At 41.9% G+C, this 24,426-nt stretch overlaps 1 protein-coding gene across 3 annotated transcripts in view; it reads right to left on the reverse strand.

The window, feature by feature from the left end:
- SH3PXD2A (SH3 and PX domains 2A) overlaps positions 1-24,426 on the reverse strand; it is a 319,685-nt gene that overhangs the window by 90,829 nt on the left and 204,430 nt on the right. For 2 of the 3 annotated variants that reach the window (XM_031955791.1, XM_023496115.2), the window contains exons 6-7: positions 23,288-23,316; positions 1,632-1,676 (exon numbers count right to left, since the gene is read on the reverse strand). In XM_031955791.1, the coding sequence (XP_031811651.1) occupies positions 1,632-1,676; positions 23,288-23,316 (74 nt within the window). The remainder of the gene's footprint in view (positions 1-1,631; positions 1,677-23,287; positions 23,317-24,426) is intronic. The other variant, XM_031955789.1, reaches the window with a different exon arrangement.

Genomic DNA, 24,426 nt, shown 5'->3' on the forward strand with positions numbered 1-24,426 from the left:
TCACAAAACTGCCATCCTTATAACTGTGACATCAGTGGTAGGAAACCAATTGGATCTGCCTGAGTCAGACCTTCCCAACATGAGACACCCAGCCCTCTTGCAAATTCAGGTGCAGCCTGGGTGTGTCACACCAAGGAAGTGGAAGAGAAATCAAACTGGCAGGGCCCGGCAGGTCTGGATCATCAATCCCCTTCCTCCACCTGCTGGGGCTCAACAGCATCACACCAGAGCCAGGACCACTGGGAATATCCGGGCCCCAGGAGAGCCAATGGCATCCTTATCCTTGGGTAACAATGTTCCCCTCAAGATCCAGCGAGCTTCTTATCCTTTAGGTAACAAGGATCGTCTGATAACAATAATATAATAATTGGTATTATCTATACCGCTTTAAATTTGCAAAGAATTTTATATCCATTACCTCATTTGATCTTCATAACAGCTCCAGGAGACAGATGCCATTTTTGGTTCCCATTTTACAGAAGAAAAAACTGGGGCTGAGAGATTATGTAACTTGTTCAAGGCCACCCAGTTAAATAAGTGTCCAGACTTTAGTCTTCTTGTTCTTTTGTTTCATCCCCCTTTGTACTCTGTTACCTGTATGCCTACTACTCTTGTCAAGCCTCAGGTATCTAGAGTTGAAAACCTGCCCTGATAGGTGAGAAGGTACTCCCCTAATGAAACATCTATTGTCTTTTCCCATTGTTGCCTGATTTGACAGCTTCTTCTCTGGAAATCTTGAAATTCCCAATATGTAGCTTTGACCAACTGGGACAATCTTCCATGACATTTCCACTGTCCTTGTCCCTTTCCTTTTCCTTTTTTTTTTTTTTTTTTTTTTTTTTTTTTTTTTTTTTAATACCAGTGGACAGGAAGGAGAAAGAAAAAAAAGAGAAAATGATTTCCTAAAGTACATCCTAAAGACAACCTTGGCCCTTCCCTGCAACTTCATATGACTCCATGTTTCTTCCTCACCTTATAAAAGGAAACAGACTAACGGTGGGGGAGATTCCCCCAGATTCTCAAGGGGGAGACCAAGCCACTCAGAAAGAGGTAACTGTGACCAAAGGTAACAGAATTACTGAAGAAACAGTTTTAGGCTAGGAGTCAAGAGGCCTGGGCTCCAGTCTCAGTTCTGCCTTAATGAGCTGAGTCATCTTGGCCATATCACTGTACACCTTTGTGGGCCTTGCCTTTGCCTTCTGCAAAATGAGGATAATAATTCATGACCTGACTGGTTTTCAAGGCTGTTCTAATTGAGCCAAAGAAAAGAGATCAAAATGTGAGGGGCCAGAGGGGGTTTTCTAAGGTCCCTTTCGATTCAGTCTATGAAGACATAATCTTTTTATCATCATCATTATTATTCATTATTATTAATGCTAAAAAGGATCTCAGGACTTGGAAAACACATGCATTTTTGAGAGCCTTCTAAAGGTAAAGTGCAAAGCTAGGAATTAAGCAAGTGGCAGTAATGAAGGCAAAGATTCCCTAGGAAAACCTTAGGAAAATGACATTCTTCCCGTCCGGCATGCAACCCTTGCAGGGGCATGCTGGCAGACAGTCCATCCTTGCAGGGCCCTGGCACACCACCATACACTTACACACGTACATACAGTTCATTCAGCGAGTGGTACCTGTGAGATCCCTCTTGGGAGACTCAGCCCAGCTGGACATCCACACTTCCAAATCCCCAAAGAGAAAGGCAGCAGAGAAACAGAATTAGAGAGGAAGAAAGCATCAGTTAGATCACCATGCAAACCAGAAGGGCTTGGAGCTTACCCCTCAAGCCAAGAAAAGGAAGTAAGGGAAGAACCACTACAGATATATCTCCTTCTCAAACCCAGGCACCCTGGGCAGCCAGCTGGGCAGGGGCTGGTGTCACTGGAAGAACCACAAGGAGGGGAGGATGTGGACTAATGAAGTGTTTGCTGAGATCCAGGAAAGTGCTCCAGAATCCGGAATGATTTCCTGGATCTGGCCCTACCGTCTTAAAATTGGCCTTTAAAAAAAGTAACAACCCCAAGTCTTCGTTACATCTTGCCACCGTAACAACCACCCAACTGAAATCCCAAAAGGTTAAATGACTTAGTTACAGCTGGTAAGTGCCATGAGTAGGATTGGGACCCACTCCCTTCCTGAATGTCCTGGAGACTGTGGTCGAATTAGAGTAGTTAATATCAAGGGCTAAGGTTGGGGAAAAGAAGTAAAATTATTTCATTCCAGTGTTTTTATATACTTAGTGTATGGGACATAGTAAGTGCTTAATAAATACTTGGTTGATAACCCATCAGAGAGGATATAGTGAGTGTCATAGTGGGAAAAGTATTGGACCAGGAGTAAGGAGAACTAGGTTCTAGTCACAAATGTCCAACTGACCTGTTGACATTGGAAGAGTAATTTCCTCTTTTGGGGGATCCATTTTCTTCTGTAAAATGAAATAACTGAACAATCCTTTAATGCTTTGTCTATTCAAAGTTTTTGCTGGATATTTAATTATTTGTACAACTTTGTGCTGGGGTATTTGATGAGGAGGGACAGAGAAGGAAAAGTCAGCCCTGTCTGTTCAATAGGAAGAAATAAAGAAAAAGGAGAGGGGAGAAAGGGGAGTAAAAAGAGAGGAGGGCTGGGGGGAGAGAGGGCTGGAGGGACATAGAGAGAGAGACAAAAGAGAGAGAAAAAGAGAAGAAAGGAGAAAGATATGGAGTGAGAAGATTCATCTAAGCAATAGCAAACAATACAAGATGGTATGTATATTATCAAGGGCTATATTGCATGGAAGTGCAATGTATTTTATTTAAAAATAAAGGGAAAGGGGGCATCACTCCCACTTAGAGTTGGGATGTCGGAGAACAAATCCCAAAAGTATTGGGACTTGAGCCTAGCTTTGAAGGGTGAATGGGAAGAATACTCATGCAGGAATACCACACAAACTCCGTTTCCAGAAGCAGTTTTCTAAAGAGGTTAAGATTTCCTAAGTAGGATTAAATAATTAGGTGAGAAGTTCTTCACAGGTAGTAATAATGGGTTATATGTTTAACATATATTGGATTACATGACATCTAGGGGAGGGGGTGGGGAGAAGGGGGAAATTGGAACACAAGGTTTTTCAAGGGTCAATGTTGAAAAAATTATCCTTGCATATGTTTTGAAAATTAAAAAAAAAACTTCAATTAAAAAAAAGTAAAATAATAATAATAATAATAAGTAATAATGGGATACCAGAAAACCAGACTAAAAGGTTTTTTTTGGTCTGCTGGTCTCTAACTCAGAAGATATAATTAGAGTAATTTTCTATAGTGCTTTTAAGGTTTACAAACAATTTTCCCCACAACAGCTCTGTTTTTACCATCCCTAGCCTCATTTTAAAGATGATGAAGCAGGAGTTCAGAGAGATTAATTGATTTTTTTCATGATCACAAAGCTAATGGCTATCAAAATCATTGTCTCTCAAGCAAAGGCATCTTTAGATTAATATATTTGGATGATGAGGAAAGTGCAGAAAATTCAGGGCCTTCTCACTTGTTTGATAAAATAAAATAAGAAATGGACTAGAAGTGTTCTTGACTTTTAAAAAAAATTATGTAAATTCTTAGAATCATAGTTTTAGAATTGGGAGAAATTTTCCCCTACAGTATAATTTATTTCCCAGTTCCTTAGATGTGTAAAATGAATCTGCTCTAGTCCCCTCCCCCATACAGTACAGTCTGCTCCCTAGTGGGAAGGACTCATCCTGCTTTCTTACAACATCCAGAAGGGAGAGCTGGGATCCACACTTTGAGCCTTTGGCCCCCAAATGCCTGTCCTCTAGCCAGGAAGCAGACAAGGCTGTTGGCTCTGGGTTGGGAAAAGATGGAGTTTGGGGAGGGGCCAGGGAAAGCAGAGAGATAGACAAGACAGAGAACAAAGCAATACAGAAACCCCAAGAGACAGAGAGAATGACATATGAAGAGATAGAAACAAGAACAGTGAACAGAAAGAGAATTATAATGAAGGACAAGCAGAATAAAGAGGGAGACAGCAGGAAACAGAGAAAGACAAGGACAGAGATAATCAGAGAGGGGGAAGGAAGAGAGAGAGGGGGAAGGAAGGGAGGGAGGGAGAGAAAGAGGGATGGAGAAAGGGAGAGAGATGAGGAATGAGGGCACAGGAAAATCAGGAAAGAAGAGTTCCATCCAACTGAGCTACTGTGACCTACCCAGATCATCAGCTTCTGCATTTCCACTGTTCTATCCTGAACAACCACAAAGTGTTGAGAAGGACAAACCTGGATGAGGGCATTTATTTGATTGGCCGGTCTGGACAATACCATAATACTGCTAATACAGGCCAACCTGCATGGAGAACCTCTTCCAAACAAGTTTGCACAGACCAGGCTGAAGGGAAGAGCTGTATAGTCTCTAGAGACTCCTAAGGACCCAGAAGTGGAATCTACCTGAGAAGCATCAGATATGTGATACTTCTAAGTGTAGTGGGAAGTATTGGGTCAATTTAGAACGTGCCTTTGCTATTTACTAGAGATTTGACAGACTATTCTGCCCCTTTAAACCTCAGTTTCCCTATTTGTACAGTGCCAAGGTTGGAAGAGGTTCTTCACCTTTTTTGTGTTGTAACCCCCTTCAGCAAAGCCCTTCTGAGAGAATCATGTTCTTTCTTTCTTTTTCTTCCTTCCTTCCTTCCTTCCTTCCTTCCTTCCTTCCTTCTTTCCTTCCTAAAGAGGAGTGAGGTACAAATCAGGGTTAAGTGACTTGCCCAGGATCACACAGCTAGTAAATGTTCTCCTGACTCCATGGCTGGTGGTGCTCCATGCTCTGTGCCACTTACCTGCTACCAGAATCATGTTTTTATAAAATAAAAACATACAAGATTACAGAGAAAACAAGTACACTGAAATACCATTATCAAAATAAATGCAAAGCAAGTTCACAGACCTCAGGTTAAGAATTCCTTGTCATTAGATGATCTATAAAGTCACTTTCAGCTCTGGATCCTATGATCTAGAAAGCAGATGTCTTAGGCAAGGATTATTCTACAAAAGCAACTCTTTCCTTCTGAAAAAGAATCACTAGAAGCATATCCAAGAGCTCATTAGTCTAAATCCATCCAGTTTAGGGAGATGGTTTCTCCAAGGTCACACAATCCGTTGAGTGGGACCCATGTCCTCAGATTTCCAGTTCTGTATTCTGCCCTTTGACCAGCATTATTCGGATTATTTCTTCAATGCTGCTCCTTTTCCCTTTGTGGCCTCAATAGCTGGGGGGAAGGTGGGGGTGGTGAACAAAACAAGCCCATCCTCTGCCCCTGGGCCGGGTCCCCCAGGAGCTAGAGTTCTCAGAAATCAAAGCATGTGTGTGGGAAGCCAGGCTCCAGGATGGAATGTGCAGCTGACCTTCAGGGGGGTATAGCCAAGCAGTTAGGGACTGGTCCGCTTCCTAGTCCAGGTAGAAAGTTGGGGCTGGGGTCTTGGGATAAGGGCAAGAGAGCTCATGAGGCTGGGACCTTCACCAGCTCAGGACCCACAGCGTGTGGCTACGGGACAGCAGGAGCCAAGGAGGCTGTTCAGAATTCTCTAGTTAGCAGGATCAAATCATTCACATCACCTCAGCTAGAAGCAGGAGGAGAGTCCTGTGAGACCAGCCCCACCTTCAGCTCAGCCTGGCCCCAGAACAGCTATCCACAGATGGGAAGCCGCCTTTGGGAAGCATGGAATGAGGGAGGAATGGGAGTCATTTCTCCACCCTGCTAAGCAAGCTTGCACAAGCTCTGGCCAAAGACAGGTGCTAGTGCTCCAAGGGGCCATGGCCAGGGTAGGACTGGGTTGGACAAGGCCTACTGTTTGCAGCTGCTACCGCTGCCTGATCCTACATTAGTTTACAGACTAATGGGGAAACCATTCTGATTGGGAGTCAGGAGTCTGAGGTTCTAATCCCTGTTCTGGCAGTAAATGGACTTTAACTTGGAGTAAGTCACATTTCCTCATCTGTAAAATGGGGAAACCAGTCATTCCAGCCCTATGTCAGTGTCTATTTTACAGGATTATTGTGAGAAAGTAATAAAATCTCTGAAAATTATGAAAAACAAGATTGTTATTCATGTTGCTGTAGAGAAAGATGGTGCTATAGTGGGCAAAGAGCCAACCTCAGAGTTAGTCCTGACCTGACTGGATGACCCTAGGCAAATAATTTTTACAGTGCCTGAAGCAACCTTCTAGGACTAGAAATTGCAGAAAAGTTGCTGATCTACATTGACAGAAGGAATTTCCTCACTGGGAGGTCCTCACACCAATAGAATCATGGGTCTAAAGACTCCTAATAAAACTATTATTCATAATCTCTCCCTACTGCTGAGGAGCCAGTGGGAAAAGGAGGGAGAGTCGGGGATACAAACAGGACATTTATCTGACTTCCAAGTTTCAAATATTCTGCCTTCATTTTGCCTCAAATCACAGATGATCAGAATGCTGGTGGTCCCAGCAAGATAGTGACGTCCTTCCTCTTTCTATTATTCTTCATCAAATGTCTTCTTCCATTCCCACTAGCCCCTGGCCAAGCCTGTACAGTCACACGGAGGCAGGGACCCAGAAAAGATAGAGGGGAGCCAAGGAAGAAAGATGAAGTCATCAACCTTATAGCATTCCCCCATACCTCCTCCCTATTCCTAGGGCTTCCTCTCTGACTAGGAGAGAAGCTTGCAAGAAGGATGACATGGAGGGTTGAGATTCATTTGTGGTAGATTCCTCATTAAGGTAAAAGATCAGGAAACAGGATGAGAAAGACAAATCAATACATAACTCTAGGGATTAGGATTCTTGTCCCAGTTCTTTTTAACTAACTAGCTGTCCTACCTTGGACAGATCAATATTAGTTGGAAATATTAGTTTCCTAAGTGTTACAAGAGAGGAATAGGACTAAATGACTACTAAAATCCCTTATAATTGTCAAATTCTATAGTATATTAATTCTTCCTAGAGTCTGCATGACCATGGGCTGTGAGCTACCTAAACTGGAACATGAGTCTCCTGACTAGCAAGCAGTCAAGTGCTTTTTCCTCTGAACTAGTATCTCTAAAAGCCAAAAAATGTCACCCACCCAGGAAAGGCTGTAGATTTCTAGCATCTGGTGCCTTTCAAACAGACATTGGTTTATATATAAATAACTGAGTCTGATTCAAAAGCAAGATAGATGGTGCAGGAAATGAGCATCTGAATAGTACAACTCGATTATCTGTAATGTCTGATGGGAGCTGAGCTGAACTTAGTCCCCAGCTGCTCCTGCAGGGAGCCTCTCTGCTTCTCTCTCCCCCCCTCCATTCAGTGTCCAGACCAATCTCCACCCCCTCTCAGATGCCACGTAAACAGAGCTACACACACACACACACACACACACACACACACACAACCCCCTGCATCAGCACTCCTCCTCCTCCTCCCTCCACCCCCACCTCCAACCACTTGGAAAATCTTCACATCTGGCTTTCACGTGATGGAACTGTGCCTTGCGTTAGAAGCTGGTCCTCCCGTGAGACCAAATTGGATGGGATAGAATGACTGCAGGACCTAGAAAAAGGGAGAAGGCCAAGGAACTGACCCCTTACTTCTTGAGGAAAGGGGCCCAGAGAAGGGGAGACATGGCCCTGATTCTGTCCTTTTGTGGGTTAGGAAGCTAGCCCTTCAGGACTAGGTCTCATGAGGTCCAGCAGTTTTCCCCACTGTGAGAGAAATCTTAGCTACTCATATAGCAGGAGGGAAGAAGCAATGGATTGAAGTCAGAGGACTTGAGTTTGAATGCAATCTCTTGCACTTAAGTCTTGTATGGCAATCCTCAAGTCACTTAACCTCCCTGGGACTGTTCCCTCAACTGGAAAGTGAGGAAACTTGCCAAGGTCTCTTCCAGCTTTAAATCTCTGCTCCTATGACCCCATTTGTTAAGCTCAAGAGTAGGCTCGAGGGAAGGCTTCCAGCCTGCCCACGCCGACCATGAGAATACTTTCTCTCGCTTTCTGGGCAGCCTCTGGAAGAGGGTGACATGCCCCCATGACAGGGCAAGAACATGTTCACATTTGTGAAGCTTCAGGTCTACGATTTCAAGTCTGTCAGAGAACCATAAAAATAGGTAAGGGTGAGGGTGGGTGGAGGTTACAATCAGCCCTCAGGACATTAACTTCAGAGTTTAGAGTCACCTTCCTCAAACCGGGAGCTTCTTTTAAGAATCTAACAGAGTCTACTTCTTCACACTTAGACCTTCTCAGGACACTGAATACTGAAAGGTATTATGGTGGCCTTATTTCAATGATCAGGAAAATGAGGCTTAGAGAGAGAGGGGAGTAATTTGACAGAGCTACCTACTAGTAAGTTGTTGTGACACTCAAAGAACAGAATGGATATAGAATAATAGTTATGTATGTATAAATTTTCACTATACAAAGTAGGATCACCCTTTATATTTGGATTAAAATATACATAATATAGAATAAAATTTCTGGGCAACATGTAAATAGCTCTCTAGAATCTCAGGATGGGAAGAGACCTCTGAAATAATCTAAATCACCCTTCTCTTCATTGACAGAATCTTTGCTACGGTTTTCCTGATAGGCAGGCATCCAATCTTTCCTTGAATACCTCCAATAATGGGAGAGCTCTTGCAAAGCATCCAGGTCCAATTACAGACAACTCTAATTATCACATGCTCTTCCTTTTATTTTATTCAACAAATATTAAATGACCATGATATCCACCCTTGAGTAGTTAGGAGGAATGTATTCTATTAAAGGGGGCAATACTTGTACAAAAGAACAAGATGGACTCCAAATATGCAATAGGTTGCCAAGTCTCATCAATCTTACTTTATCTGTTTCCTTCCCATCACTTATTCAGTCTCTACCTTAGACCCTTATCGTATCTTGCCTGAATCATTGTAATAACTTCCAAATGGTCTCTCTAGCTTAAAACATTCTCCTCTCCACTCTATCCTCCAACCTAGCTGAGGATTTGATAATTCTAAAACCTCTCTGTATTCCTGTCCTCCTACACTCCCAGTTGAAAATCTTTAATAGTGCCTTATGGGCTCTAGGGTAAAATAGAAAATCCTAAACCAGGCTCTCTACAACCTGGCTCCTACCTATCTTGTCTAACATTACACTTCTTCATGTCTTCTTTCTGTCTCTCTGTCTCTGTCTCTCTTTCTTTCTCTGGAGGGACTACAGAAGTGGCTTTACCACCGACTTGCTCGTTTCTAATCTGGGTCAGGTCAGACCTCCTTAGACAGCCTGGTCTGGGAATTCCTGATTGGCTTTGCCCATTGCAGCTAATTTTCCAGAGATCTACCATTCTCAGTTCCCCTATTTTCAGGTCTGCACTGCTACAATTAGAATCACATCACTTATTTTCACTGACACTAGCCTGGTGATTGTTCTAATATTGGCCACATCCCAATTTTTTTTTTTTTTTTTTTTTTTTTTTTTTTTTGCCTCAGCTTGCCTCCCGAGTCCCTCTGATAAGGGCTAGGGAGCATATTTCCATGTGAGGCTTCTGGGCTCATGGTAGACTACAGACTCCTTAATTGAATTACTCTTCTTGGATTTTCTTCTCCGATCTGTCTTCACCAAAATGATATTCTTAAAACACAGCTCTAATCATGTCATTCCTGTGCTCAAGAATTTTAGTATCTCTAGCATAAAACACAAACTACTTGGCTTGGCATTTAAAGACCAACTTAGCTTTCTAGACTTACTTCACCCTGCTCCCTTCATGTATTCTATGATCTAGGCAAATCAGCCAAAAGGCTTTCCCCATACTTAGATTCCCTTCTCCATACCTAGAATGGACTCCTTTCCCCAACTCTGTCTGTTAAAATCTTTATTTTCCTTCAACTCAAGAGTCCAGACTCCTATGAAAAGCCTTACCTGATCTCTCTTTCATTCTTAAATTATCTTTTAGGTGCTGCTCTCTGTATATATATTATCCTCTCTGTAACGATTCATAAATGCCTCAGGAGAAGGAATAATTTTCATTTATTCTTAATATCTATCAATCAGTCAATAAACATTTATTAAGTGGTTTTTGTTTATCAAGCACTAAGTTCTGTAGATACAAAAGGGGGTAGAAAACAGTTCCTGCCCTAGGGGAACTTACAGTCTAGTAGGGGAGCCAATAAACAAATATATGCACAGACAAGCTATATACAGGATATACAGGAAATAATTTTAAAAATGAAGGCACTAGAATTAAGAATTGTTGGGAAAGGAGTACAGGAATAGAAGATGGGAAACCAAGAAAGCCAGTAGGTGGAGATGAAGTGGGACTGCATTCCCAGCATGGGGGATAGCTATTGAAAAGGCCTAGAACTAAGAGATGGAGTGTCTTATTGGATCAACAATGTCAAAAGCTGCACAGAGATCAAAGAGAATGAAGACTGAGAAAAGACCATTGGATTTGGCAACTAAGGAATCACTGGTAACTTTGGAGAAGTGATTTCAGTGGGATGATGAGGTTGGAAGTTAGATTTTAAGAGGTTAAGAAGAGGAGATAAAATGGAGATACTGTAGAGCGTCACAAAAAGCAAAAGAGATATAGAATGATAGTTCGCTGGGATGGAAGGATCAAGGGGTGGGTTGAGGATGGGAAAGACATGGACATGTTTGTAGCTAGTAGGGAAGGAGTCAGTAGAGATGGAGAGATTGAAGATAATTATGAGAGACAATGACAGAGGAAGCAATCTTGGAGGAATAGAGATAAAACTGAATTGTGTGTGTAGGCAGAAAACTGGGCCTTTTAACAGTAAGGTCCCCTCTTTTTAAGACAGGAGTGAAGGGAATGCCTGGCACACAGCAGGTACTTAATAAATACTAATTGTTGCAACATTTCTCTAAAGCCTCTAAGAGCCTCAAAGGGAAATAATACTTATACTATTTCACAAGATAATTGTAAAGAAAGCACTTTTCTCAGGCTAAAATGTCTTCTTCTAGACATTATGCATATTTAATAAAATCTCAATGTTGGAAGGAACCTCAGAAGTCACCTCTTAGTATACAACAGAGGAAATACCTATAAATGAACAAGAGAAAAATCTTAGAAGGGTTATTGGTTTGGGAGTGTGTTTCAAGTATGTCGGAGAAGGTTTGAACAAGTAAGCATTGGGAGGAGAAAAAAAGAGAGTGGAAAATGGCTTGCCAAAAATAGGGGACAAAAAGGCGCAAACCCCTAGAGAATTTGCCATTTGCCATGGGAAAGGAGATACCCCATGAGGTTGGGGCCTGTGTTTAGCTGGCAGATTGGAGCCTGGGGGATTTGCCACCCTAAAAAGGTTAGCTGTGAGAAGTAGGGGTCGGGAAGCATGGTTTGTTCTTTGCAAGATTTTTCAGTGTTTTCCCATTGTGTTTATTTCAGAGAAACAAAAATAGAGAAACCAGCGCTAACAGAATTAATGAGGGTAGTGGCAGGTGGATGGAGTAGGTTTGGGGCTGAGAAGGAAGCCATGAATCAGGAAAATATTCCTCCCTCCCCCCATCCACTTGCCAGGAATCCCATCTTTGGGATCTGACAATATTTGCCCTTGCAGGCAGCCAGACTACTCTTGTGAAACAAGGAGTAAGAAAGGTATAGCAAAAGAGAGGGCAAAAGAGGACAGAGGACTGGGGGATGGGGATGGCAGTGAGGGCAGAGAAATGGCTCCTTTAATTAAATCCTGATGATCAAATGCAAACAGGGAAACTTTGCCAGAGGAAGCATGGCAGTAGGGTGTTTGAGGGAATAGTTCTGAATTGGGGGAGAGTCAAGGAAATGTGTGTAACACCCCCAGGAAAAACTGTAGCCAACCTTTGCCCCTTCCTGCCTGATGAACAAAGGTGTAGAAAGTTTCTGGAACCACTTGGATCAGAGGACTCACAAAGCTTCTTGAGGGGCTATTATTGCCAATTCACAATTGAGATCAGTGTTTGGGATCTTGTCACCAATTTCATCACTTTACATAGACCTCACCCCCCTTCCCTTTGGAAATTGTGACACACAAACATACACACACACACACGCCATATCCCTCAAAATATCTAACACAGTTGGAGTGGGGTAAGTAAGTAAGACTTGGTAAGCTGGGAAAGGGTCTGGATTGCAAAGATTCATTCTTTACCACTGTAGTCCCCCCTTTCACCCCATAGGGACCTGGAAAGCAGAACAAGGAGGGAAAGAATTGGTGATTATTATCCTAAGTATATGGAATTTTGACAGCTTGCCTAATATCATTGCTAAGAGCATCAAGGAAGGGACTAGAACCTAGGTGTCCCTTCCCGGACCAGGATACTGTCTGTAAGAGTCCTTCGGACACCTAAATGTAGCTCTATTTCAACTGCCTGGGCCCTGTGAAAAGATGTGAAGCCTTAGGAAAAGGAAAAAAATCAGGGAAAGAGAAGAAAAGAGAAAAAAAATTTTCTGAAGACTTTTTTATGTTTTCTTTTTAAGAACCTGTTGGGAAAACAGAAAAAAAAAAAAAAAAAAAAAAAAAAAACATCCAAAAATATCTGTTTCTCCCAAATGTTTCCAAGTTTTTCTAATTTAAAATGTATCCATATTTTAAAAAGTGAACAAAATCTTTAGCACGATACTTTGTTTCTATGCTAACAGCATGAGTTTATAGAAAGCAGTAAGAACAATAAGAGTTGCCTAGATTTCTGTTTTTCCTAGAATGTATGGAAATTCTTTATTATTAGTCAAAAGAACCACACATGAACAGATTGAGAAAGGGTGCTTCCTTCAGGCTGATGGTCAGAGACAGGTGAGTCTCCATGTCTGCTTGAATAGCCCTGTGGATAGAGTGCCGAGGCTTGGAATCAGGAAGGTCTAAATTCAAATCTAACCTAGAGACAGCAGTGTGACTCTGGAAAGTCACTTAAGTTCAGTCTGTCTTAATTTCTTTATCTGTAAAATGGGAACCACTCTTAGGGTAGTTGTGAGGAAATCATGAGAAAATTGTAAAGTGCTTTGTTAACTTTCAAGTGCTATATAATTGCTAGCTATCACCTTCCTTCTCCTGATTATTATCATTATCAATTGCAAGATGTGCTGTTGTGAGTTTTTACTTACAGTAATGGGCAGCTGAGTACAGAACTCAGGTGTTACAGACCTGAATTTAAATGTGACCTCAAATACTCACTAGCTGTGTGATCTTGCAAGTCACTTAACCTTGTCTGCCTCAGTTTCCTCATCCATAAATAACCTGGAGAAGGAAATACATCACTCCAGAATCTTTGCCAAGAAATCCCCAAATGGGGTTATGGAGAATTGGACACAATTAAATACCAATGACAGCAATGATCATAGTTTCAATTTCACAGAATCCCCAAATTCCAAAGTTGGAAGGGAACTGAGTAGTCCTCCAAGTCATACTCCTACCCAAATAAGAATCCTCTGCAAAAAATGCAACAAGTGTTCATCCAGTCTTGGCTTAAAAACCTCCAGCAAGAGAACCCTCTTGGGACATCCATGCTACTTTAGGAAAGTTCTCTTTGTTTACAAGTTTTTGCTGACAGTGAGCCTATATCTTCTTATTTAAAACTGTAACCATTGCTCCTGATTCTGTCAATTGGGATCCAAAGCACTTAAAGACATCTATCATGTCCTTCCTGAGGCCGTTCTTCTCCAAGTCAAACATCCCCAGTTCCTTTAAGAGATTCTCCTATGTGGCAAGAACTTGAGGCCCCTCACCCTTCTGATTGCCTTCCTTTTATAAAGGGAGGGTAATAGGAAGAAGGCAATCAGAAGGGTAAGGGGCCTCAAGTTCCTAAACTGTGTGCCCACACCAAGCAAGACTTAAGAGGTAAGCTGACTCTTACCCCCTCCCTCCTTCTCTCTCTCTCATTTCTCTCTCTCTCTCTCCTTTTTTTTTTCCAAAACTGGGTCTCCTTCATCTCCCCCCAGGCTGGAAGTGCAGGAGCTATTCTTGGCCCTAATCTCACTACTGACTTGTTCCTTCTTTGGCAACTTTATGATACCCCTCCCAAACCCATCATCACACCTTGTCCCAATTCCCAAAGGCTCATCATATTAATGTTGACCTTAGGATGGACACTCAATTGGCACAGCATACTTCAGCTCAAAACTCCCAAGTTCATGCCATCTGATAGCCTCAGTCTCCCAGGGAACTTTGGGTATAGGAATGCACTACCAAGCTTAGTACTATGCTTCTTTCAATGCAGTCCAACTGTGACCCAATTATTCTTTTCACATCTGATATCTGGAGGCTAATTTTTTTAATCTAAGGAAAACTTCCCATATATCTATATTAAATTTTATCCCCTTAGATTCATTCAGTCCAGTGTTTTAGCCTATTGAGAGCCTTCTGGAAATTGACTCTATTATCTTATTTGTTAGCTGTCCTTCCCAGTGCTAGTCCACACCATGGAACAGAAGAGTACTCGCCTTGGAGTCAGGAAAGAAATGTGCTCAAATTTCAGCCCTGATAATAATAATTATTAGTTATGTGATCTTGGGCAAGACACATACCCTGAGCTTCAGGTCACACAGTAAGCATGAGAACAGATTTGAACCCAAGGCCTCCTGACTCCAGGGCTAGCACTCTATTCACTAAACCCTCTACCTGCCCTCATTGTTATAATTAGTTACGAGTAGTAGTAGTAGTAGGAGTAGGAGTAGTAGGAATAGTAGTAGTAGTAGTACTAAAGACCTAAGGCAAAGAGAAGGGGAAAGGACTTATTCAAAGTAGTTCCACAATTAGTAAGTTATAGCCCAGTCTTCTGACTCTTAAGCCAACAGTTCTCAAACTTTTTGGTCTTCAGATCCCTTTACACTTAAAAATTATTGAAAAACCCCCTACCAAAGCTTTTTTTTTTTTTTATGTGGGTTATAGCTATTAATATTTACCATACTGAAAATTTAAATGTATTATTATTATTATTATGAAAATAGTTTTGACCTTGTAGATGCTCTGAAAGGATCTTGGGAACTCTCAGGGGACCTTCGACCGCACTTTGACAACCACTGATTTAATTCAACTTTCCACACTGAGATCCAGAGTAATTAAGTAAATTGCCAAAGGTACTAAATACTAGGACTGACTTCTGGTCATAGAATGACAGAATCTTAAGCCTTTCTCTCCAGTCACAAACCCAAGGATGTAGCTCAGATATTTGAATTAATCATGGATTTCATTAGTAAATAAATATGGACAAGGTTACAAACAGTAAGTTAAGGTAAGGTAAATATAAATATAAATAAAAGATAAAGTAAACCTCCACCAAAAAAAAAAAGTTGTTCTTCTCTCATGGAAGGGAACTTCACACCTTTTTCTGGGAGACAGAAGAAGGAGGGATTTCTTTTTTCTGTGAGTATCCCTAAAAGTATATCTTAAATAACAGAATCAAAAGTTTAGAACTGAAAGAGAAATCTAAGATCCAGAGAGAGAAAAGATTTGTCCTGGGTCACACAGCTATTCTTATCAGAGCCATGACTTTGGACTCCAAATCCCATGTCGTTTTCACTGTACCACAGCACTCTCCAGGCCTTTTCACAAAGACATTGAATAGAAGGGTACCAGAGTCTCTGGCTCACTCACTGTAGACATGAGCTTGGAGATTCCCCTCTGGGGGGCTTCCCACATCCATCATGTCTCAGGAGCTCTAATAACTTGGGCTATCGGTCCAGGATCATGACAGTCACAGAACCTCTCACCCTTCTGCTGTGTTTCCCTTCCCTTGGCTAGACTGCCTCCATTTCAGTGATGGAGAATGGAATTAATCTGAGCTTTGTGCATTAAGGGAATAATATCTTCTGGGCACGAGGCCCATGGTGGATATGGAATCTGATTCATCTTCCAGAAAGCTTCACACTCTGTCTTCATGTCTTAGTGGCAGCCCAAATGAGAAGCCAGGTACCTTCTGGAGGCCCCAAGTTCCTTCCTGGAATAGGAGTATTGTTGAGACACTTCCTCCAATAGCCTCCAATATTTATCCCATTCAATTGCTCTGATGAGGCTGTTGAATGCCAGTTTAGCAGATCTAAATTTCTTTTTAAAAGAATGTTGTTTTTTTTTTCTGGCTCATCAAAATCTTCATCATTGCATACTAAAAATACTGTATACACATAGTTCTCCAACCTATTAAGTGGAAGAGATCCAAAAGTTTATAAGATGGGTATTTGGAACTCAGAGCACATCTTTCCACAGGTAAAATGTTATGTATTTTGGTTAAGTTCCAGGTCAGCCTACAAAAGCCTATTTAGTTAGTAATGAAGTTAAAACTCTAGTAACTAATATTCTTATCCTAAGTCCTGGGATTATGGGAAGAAAAGAAATAAAAATGTTCTCTCCCTTTCCTGGAGGCAAAACCAGAGGGTCTCAATGAAAAGTGGAATCTGTCATTGGCTTCTTCTATCTACCTCTTTTAAAAAAATCTCCACTTCTTAGGCCTGTTATTGCTCCTCTTAGGCCTCTAAGATGGTGCGATGGCACAGTGGTCTTGGAGTCCGAAAGACCTCAATTCAAAACTAGCCTCAGATACTTACTAGCTGTGTATCCTGGACAAATTGCTTAACCTGTTTGCTTCAGTTGCCTCAATTTAAAATGGGAATAATAATACCTCCCTCCCAGGATAGATATTATTACCTATCTCATTATATTATATTATATATTATAATATAATACCTACCTCATATTATTATGTGAGGATCACATAAGATGATATTTGTAAAAGTGCTTAACACAGAGCCTGGCACATAGTAGGCACTTTATAAATGCTTATTCTCACCCTTTCTCCTTTCTTCTCCAATTCTGACTTCTACCCATATCTGCCCTCACCACACTGCCACAGACTTCAAAATGCCTGCTCTGCAATTAAAACCACCTATTCCTTTAAGTCCAGCTAATTTTGATGAGGAGTAATTTGGACTGGGCTAAAAAGGAAAGACACCTAATTGGAATGATTCCTACTATATTACTCTCCTAAGAGGGTATGTATATTTTTAAAATAGGCACTTCTGAATTTAAAGGAATTTTTGAGAGTATTTCAGGGAAACTAAAAAAAGAAATATTCCATCAGTTTGGAAAAAGGTATTTGGGGGCAGAAAAATCCCCCAGGTAAGTAGACATGGTCAGCTCTCCTAAGCAGATGAAGAATTAGGAGTGGGGAAAAAGGGAATGAAGAGCACAAACGAGCAGATTTTTGTAACAAGAGATGTTGTAAATTGGATAGTTCTCTCTATTTTTTCCCCACCTAATTAATATCTCATCTGGATCTTGTAATAACCTTATATAGCAGACAAAACATGAAATATTGTTCTCATTTTATAGATGACAATACTTGAGAGTTACATGGCTAACACATGAGCTGGTAGGGGTTGAAACGCAGATCTCCTGATTCTTGGGTCTAAAAGCTTTTTTTTTTTTTTTTTTTAATTCAAACCACAATCACTTTGACTGAATCATCTCAGGACTAGGATGTTTGAGAAGAGGATTTGGAGGGCTTCCTTCTCTTCTCAGTATCCAAATCAACTAATTAGGAGAGAGAATATTGCTAGCTCTCCAAAAGGGGAGAATTGTGCATGGAGACATCCAGAAATAAATTCATTTTGTCCATCACCTCACTGCCAAAAGGAGGCGGGTTTGAGTGCAGCCAGATCATGAGGCCTTTCTAGTTTCCAATCAGGCTTTTAATTTCCAACTTGGGTGGTGACAGCAGACTATAGGAGAGATCTGAATACACATTTTAAAAACCAGCGTGGCTAAGAGAGGCCAAAAGCTGTTGCCTTTAATGACATATTAATTTCTGGAATGGGTCTCTGGAAGGTGCTAGGAAAAGTCTTGGGTACCTTCATGAAGGAGAAAGAGCTCAAGCCCAGAGGGCTTAGCTCCAAATGGATGGTCACGGTAGACCAAGCTTTGAAAAGTACACCTGACAAGAGAAAGGTTCTCTGATCCTGTCTGGACAAATGCTATTATTTATTCTTCCACTGCTCTCTAGCTATGCAGTCTCTACTCCATCAAAAAACTTCTGTGCACACCATACTCGTCTTGCCTCAAGCCCCGAATTCATGCTATTCTGCTAGCTTGGGATATCCTCCTTTCCTTCTCTTCCTGTCTAACCAAGTTCTTTTCAAAGGCTATACTCTCAGGCCCTACCACTCACAGGAGGCTTCCCTCACTAGGACATCTCACAGTGATCTCTCTGTCTCTGAATCTCTGTCTCTCTCTCTCCTCCTGTTGTCCTGGAAGGTTGAAAAGAGAGATGGGTGACATAAGGGCAGAAGTTGGCCCAGAGCCCATGTGAATGAAATTTTAATCGTGGGACCAGGTGATGGTGACAGAAGCAGCAGCTGCTTCAGGAGTTCTCAAGTCAGAGACAGTAAGGGGATCTGACAACTGGTGAGGGGAAAGGGGAAAAGGAGGAAGGAAAGAAGGAAGAAAGGGAAAGAAGAAGAGAGGGAAGGAGATGTAAAAAGAGAGGGAGGAAGGGAAGGAGAAAAAAGGAAGGGAGAGAGGAAGGGAGGGAGAGAAAGAAGGAGGGAAAAAGAGACATAGAGAGAAAATGCTATAAATACATATATATTATATTTACACACATATGTGTGTAAATATTAACTATATTTACATATAATTGACTTCCTTTTATTTCAGATGTTTAAAAACATTATTCTGAAAAGGGATGCTTAGTTTTCATTAGACTTCCAAAGGGACCCATGACCAAAAAATGGTTAATTCGCCTCTGTAATCCAACTCTCATTTTGCAGGTAAAGGAAGTGAGGTCCTGAGGAGAGACATGATTTTCATCAGGTCACAAATCTGGGACCAATCCCCACATCTCCTGATTCCCACACTGGGCCCTTCTCCAGTGCCCCATCAGGCTTCTATATTTAATTGAAGTAAAAGTTTCAGATTGTCTCCAGTAAGAAGTCCAGGTGACTCTCTTGTTTCCTAAGGAGAAAGCTTCTTTGTGCCTTTCTCTCTCCACACACCTAATGAAGCTCCATAATTGGCTTTGAGGAGCCCAAGTTTGGATCAGAAAGACAGCTTGGCCTTCTTTGATGTCAGGCAGGATCATTAGTTATTGGGGAAACATGTGAAGATGGCTACAAACTCTGTGTTTTTGTTTTCCTGAATCATGTGGCCTCTCTTACACAAGGCCACAAGACTACCCAGAATTACTTAGTGATGTCAGAGGGCAGAGGGGAAAAGGAAAAACAAAAGACAAAGGCTTGGGAGCCAAGAGATCTCAGTTCCGGTCCCAATTGTGCCATTAAGTTCCTATGTGAACCTGCACAAGACATTTCTTTGAGCCTCAGCTTCCCCATCTCATAAAATTTTGGAACTGGATTTATATGCTCTCTAAAGGCCCTTCTATATAGAAATTTCTGTATAGAAATATTCTATATTTCTAATCCGTATCGACCTGACAGTGAAAAGGGCAGTAGCTAGAAAGGGGTAGGAGTATAAAATTAATCTCTCTCTATCAAGAAATTCATTAATGAGGATTTTTGAATCACTTGGCAAAATGTCAAGTATTCTGCCACCACAAACCATAATGATTTAGATCTCAGAATTCAGGATTTCTGATCACAGGGTTTTATCAATACAAATATTTCAGGTCCAAGAAGGGCTCATTTAAATCCAAGACAAAAAAATCTATTCCAATCCCTCATTTCATAGATGAGGAAAATGAAGATAAAGCACTGCCTTAAAAGATCACTTGGACAAATAGGCTAATCCAACACAATGGACTAATAGCAGAGATGGAAATGAAACAAGGCCTAGCGGTTGGTCTCAGGACTTTCAGCCCTGTTCTCTTTCTTTTATAGTGCACAACTTTCACCATACAATTCTCAAGAAAGGAATTACCAAGGAAATATTTAAGCAAAATCTCAAGGATAAAGTCAAGTTGCCTAAAAGAACAAATTTCCTTAAGTACTTTACAGAATCCATTTGCATGTTATACAAGGAATATGACAATCACAGATGATTCATAGCTCTTCATTAAAGTAGGTCCAATAGAAGCTCTACATAAGCAACATTTTGCTTATTCACATCCCAGCAATGTCTCATGAAATTTCCTAATCCCATCAAGCTCATCATGGAAATGTTCCCACTTGGAATGGAGTAGGTTAAAAAAAAAATTAGATTTGAGATGAGAAGACAATAATAACTTTCCTAGTTCTCTTCAACCCCTTGAGCAAATCACTTCACTTCCATTTTTTTTCTCCATAAAATGAGGGGATTGAATTGGCCTAGCCTGGTGGTCAAGGTCCCTCCGACTCTGGCATTCTATGATACTGTCCTTCTGGCTCTGAAGAAGATTCTGGGGGAATATTGTCTCCAGAAAAGCCTTAGCTCCTCTGTGGAAGGGCTTCTTCAAGAGCACAACAGACACACTCATAAAACTCTGGGGAAATTCTAAAGGAGCTTTCTGAAGTTAAGTTGAATGGAAGGGTCAAATGCTGCCTCCTCCTCCATGAAATATTCTCTGTCATTCTCCCTCTCAGCCAGAAGAGCTCTTTTCCTCCTCTGAATGCCTACAGTTCTTTGTTCTTACTTCTCTTCTAATCCATTTTATTTTATACTATAGTTATTTTTGAGTGTATCTTATTAGATAGTTACCAGACTATGAGTGAATCCTCTTCTGAGGGCAGGGAGAGGGTCTGTATCTTCCTCAGCACTCAGCAAAGGTAACTACACAGAAAAGTGCTCTATGTCTTTTTAATGGATTGAATTTATTCCATTTTATAGATGAAGTTATTGAGGCTTACCTATATTACCTGGATAGTTAATGATTTAGTAGGCCTAAAATTGAGATTGGTACAATCAAATGAGCATATTTTCACAGACCTAGAACTCACAAGAAAGTTGGAGGCCATTCAATCCAATGCCCTCATTTTATAGATGAGGAAATTTAAGACTGAAACAGGTCAAAATGATTTGTATATGATCACATGTAGCAATAATGGCAAGATTTGATAGGCTTTCTTACTCTGGTCCACTACCCTTTCTATTCTTCCATGCTATCTAATTTCTAATTAATCCAAGGCTCCTCCCATCGTATCATACTTCCCTTTTCATCCCATCAGATGTCATTCCAAGTAACTGTCATTCAAAATTATGCTCAGATCCCAATGCAACATGAAACTTCCTACACTAGAGTCTTATCCAATCAAAGATGGCTATGGCCCTAATAGGAACATTTCTCTGGATTCATTCATTGCAATGGCCCTGAGACTGCAGTTCTGTTACCTGAATTACATTACTAGCCAACATACATTGGCTACATTAGCCAAAATGACCCCAAACAATCTCATCTTGTGCTTGAGATCAGACAGGTGGCCCAGTGCATAGAACGCTGGGCCTGGAGTCAGAAAATACTCATCTTCTTGAGTTCAAGTCTGGCCTCAGATACCTACTGGCTGTATAAATCTGGAAAAGTTGCTTAATCCTTATTGCCTCAGTTTCCTTATCTGTAAAATGAGCTAGAGAAGGAAATGGCAAACCACTCCAGTCTTATTGCCAAGAAAACCCTAACCAGGATCACAGAGTTAGACATGACTGAAGAACAAGTCACCATCAACAACAAAACCCAACAATATCCTAGCATCCTGCAGTTCATAAAAATATACTTCTGCAACACTCGCAAGAGCAGCCCAAACTGGATAAAAATGTAATGGGGAAATGTTTCACAAAAATAAACATACAATAAAACATAGAGAATATCAATATGTGATTTTCTAAGTCAGTATGTGTCCAAGGGATGGGTTTATATACTTTAGTGGCCCCCATTTCTGAGTTTCAAAAAACTGCCTTGGAGAGAGTGAGTTGGGGGAAGAAGATGGATTTGCTGATCTGTCTCATTCCTCATGCTTAGATGTCAAGGACTTGGAGGGCACAAGAAAAAGGGATGGATGCAACTGGGAAGATCTATTAGATGTGTCCCTCTAGTTCATGAGGGAATGTGCTTCAGGAGGAAAAGCTGCAGCTCACACACACACACACACACACACACACACACACAGCAAAGGACTGTGGACTTCCACTGAGCACACAGACACAAGGCACGTACAAAATATATGTAAATATATACTCCAGCCTGCAACACATCTTGACACTCACATATATTCTCATCAATTCATTATATCCTGAACTCATATCACATCCCAAATACACAATTCACAATATTCCTTGACATATACAACACAACTCAGACTACACACAGAATACATACCCTGACATACGCCATGCAACTCAACACATGGATAAACAGAGAAATATATATTCCTTAGCCCCACAACGAAGGCTCCAATGTTCACTCAAGAACAAATACAGACAAACATCCCTCAGTAATGAGATCCTTTTACTGGGCCTCCTGTCCCAAAGCAGGAGATTTAGAAGAAGGGGTAGAGAAAGACTCATGACTTAACTTGGTACTTTTCTCTCCTTTGTTCCCCCCTCCTCCCCCTCTCCTTCTATTCCCCCCAGTCCAGCCTGTAACCCAGCTAACATCTCAGGGACTTTATTCCCCTTCTGGTCTCTCAGTTGGCCCCGATGACTCAGTTTCCACCCTGTGAAGCCCTCATGAATCTTAGTGCCCTTCCACCTCCCCAGCTTCAGGCAGGAGAAAGAGGTTCTAATGGTCTCCAATGAAAGAGGGAGGGGCCAAGGTCAGGAGTAGCCAATCCATTAAAGCTTCATTTAGTACAAGTAGAACCTGCCCAGCCCAATTAATGTCCAGCTGATCAACAAATGCCCAATGCCGGAGAAGACACAGTAACCCTTTATTATCCTCTTCAAAGAGGGATAGAAAAATAAACCTCCAAACCTCTTGGGAGTGGGAAGCTGGGTTGAGGGCAGGGAACCAGAAGGAGAAAAAGATTCATTTTCTAGAAGGTTGAACCCATCTGTAAACATTCATCAGTGACCTTCCCCATTCTGACCTCCCCCCCCCCCACACACACACACACAGAAAAGGGAACAGGAGCTTTTGGGGCTAGTTGAAGAGAGGAAAAGGAGAGCAGGAGAGGAAAGGAGAGGAGGAGAGAAAAGGGCTGGGTTTTGGTTTGGGGTTTTCTGCTGGATAGTTCTTCCTGAGCATGCTGAGGGGCTGGGCTGGCATGCGGTAGGTGACCCCTGGATTTATAAATTGGGTTTTATCCTCTGGCAAACAGGTGAGAAACCTCAAGAAAAACGTACTCCAGATGTTTGGGAGTGCAAGTCATTCTTCATGACCCCAGGTGATCCGGGAAGAGTCTCCAGAGTACATGCAACAGGCAAAAGAAGGAGAAGGAAAAGACAAACAGACGAGGGGTCCCATTGCTTACCTGATTTCCTCTTGGAACTTCCATAGTCCCTGAAAAAGAAGCAACAGCAGATAGACATGGTTAGCTTCAGTCTGTTCTTCGCAGCCTGGGAGAGGAGCCCCAGGCTCCCACCCAGAGGCCCCAGTCTCTCCCCCTGGCTGCTGCCTGCAGCAGAGGGACTGAGGAATCCCCTGCGCAAGAGCTGGCCAGCTCGGCTCCGGCTCCGCTCTGAGAGCAGCTGGTGCTGCAGTCAGACTGGCAAAGCCATGTGATCCCCAAGGCAGGGAGAGCCTTCCGCAGAGCTGCGGTGCAGGCACGCAGAGCTCTGGGCTCCTCCCGGGGCTTCCCCCTCATGCCCAGCCTCCCTCCCTCTGCCATCCTTCCCCCTTCATCACCTTGGACGGTCACAGTTAACCCCTGGGGAGCCCGGCTACCGGAGCCGAAGCAAGTGAATTCCCTCTTCCCTGACTGCAGAGATTGAGAGCACAGGCAAAGGAGGAGGCTGTGACCAGCCACATCCCCTCACTCCTTATTTGTGCTCTTTCCAGCCCAAGATGACCCTCAAAGCCCATCTTTGTCTGCCCATGTCTTAACCACCTCTCAAAGCCCAGTTCAAATGGCACCTTTCCAAGAAGTCTTTTCTGCGCTCTGGGGCCAGAAATAATTGTTCCTTTAATTGATTTTATGGCACTTAAATTCTTATGTATCTATATTATAATTGATACTATACTTACCTGTGTGGCCCTATCATGACAACTAGATTGTAAACTATTTGAGGGCAAGGGCACCAAAGTTTTAGAATCTTCCTCAATACCTAGCACGTGCAAGTGAAACAAAACCTAAATATTTGTTGAACAAATTAGTGAATCCATGGACAATCATACACAAACTCCTTTAGAGAGGATAGAGACTTTTTCCTTTGTCTTTGTATCCCCAGCACCTAGTCTAGCATCAAGTTAAGAACTTGAAGACTTTAACTCTCTCCACTGGGGCTATCACCCACAAGGCCACCCCACTGTCAGACCTCCCTTCAATAATCTCTAGTGGTTTCTTATTGCCTTTATGGTAAAATATGAACTACTGTGGCTTTTAAAGCTTTTCACAATCTCAATATACATTAGCTTTCCCTCCCCACCCTTACCTTGTCCCACATCCCCACC

Source organism: Sarcophilus harrisii, chromosome 2, assembly GCF_902635505.1.
Source record: "Sarcophilus harrisii chromosome 2, mSarHar1.11, whole genome shotgun sequence".
NCBI lineage: Eukaryota > Metazoa > Chordata > Mammalia > Dasyuromorphia > Dasyuridae > Sarcophilus > Sarcophilus harrisii.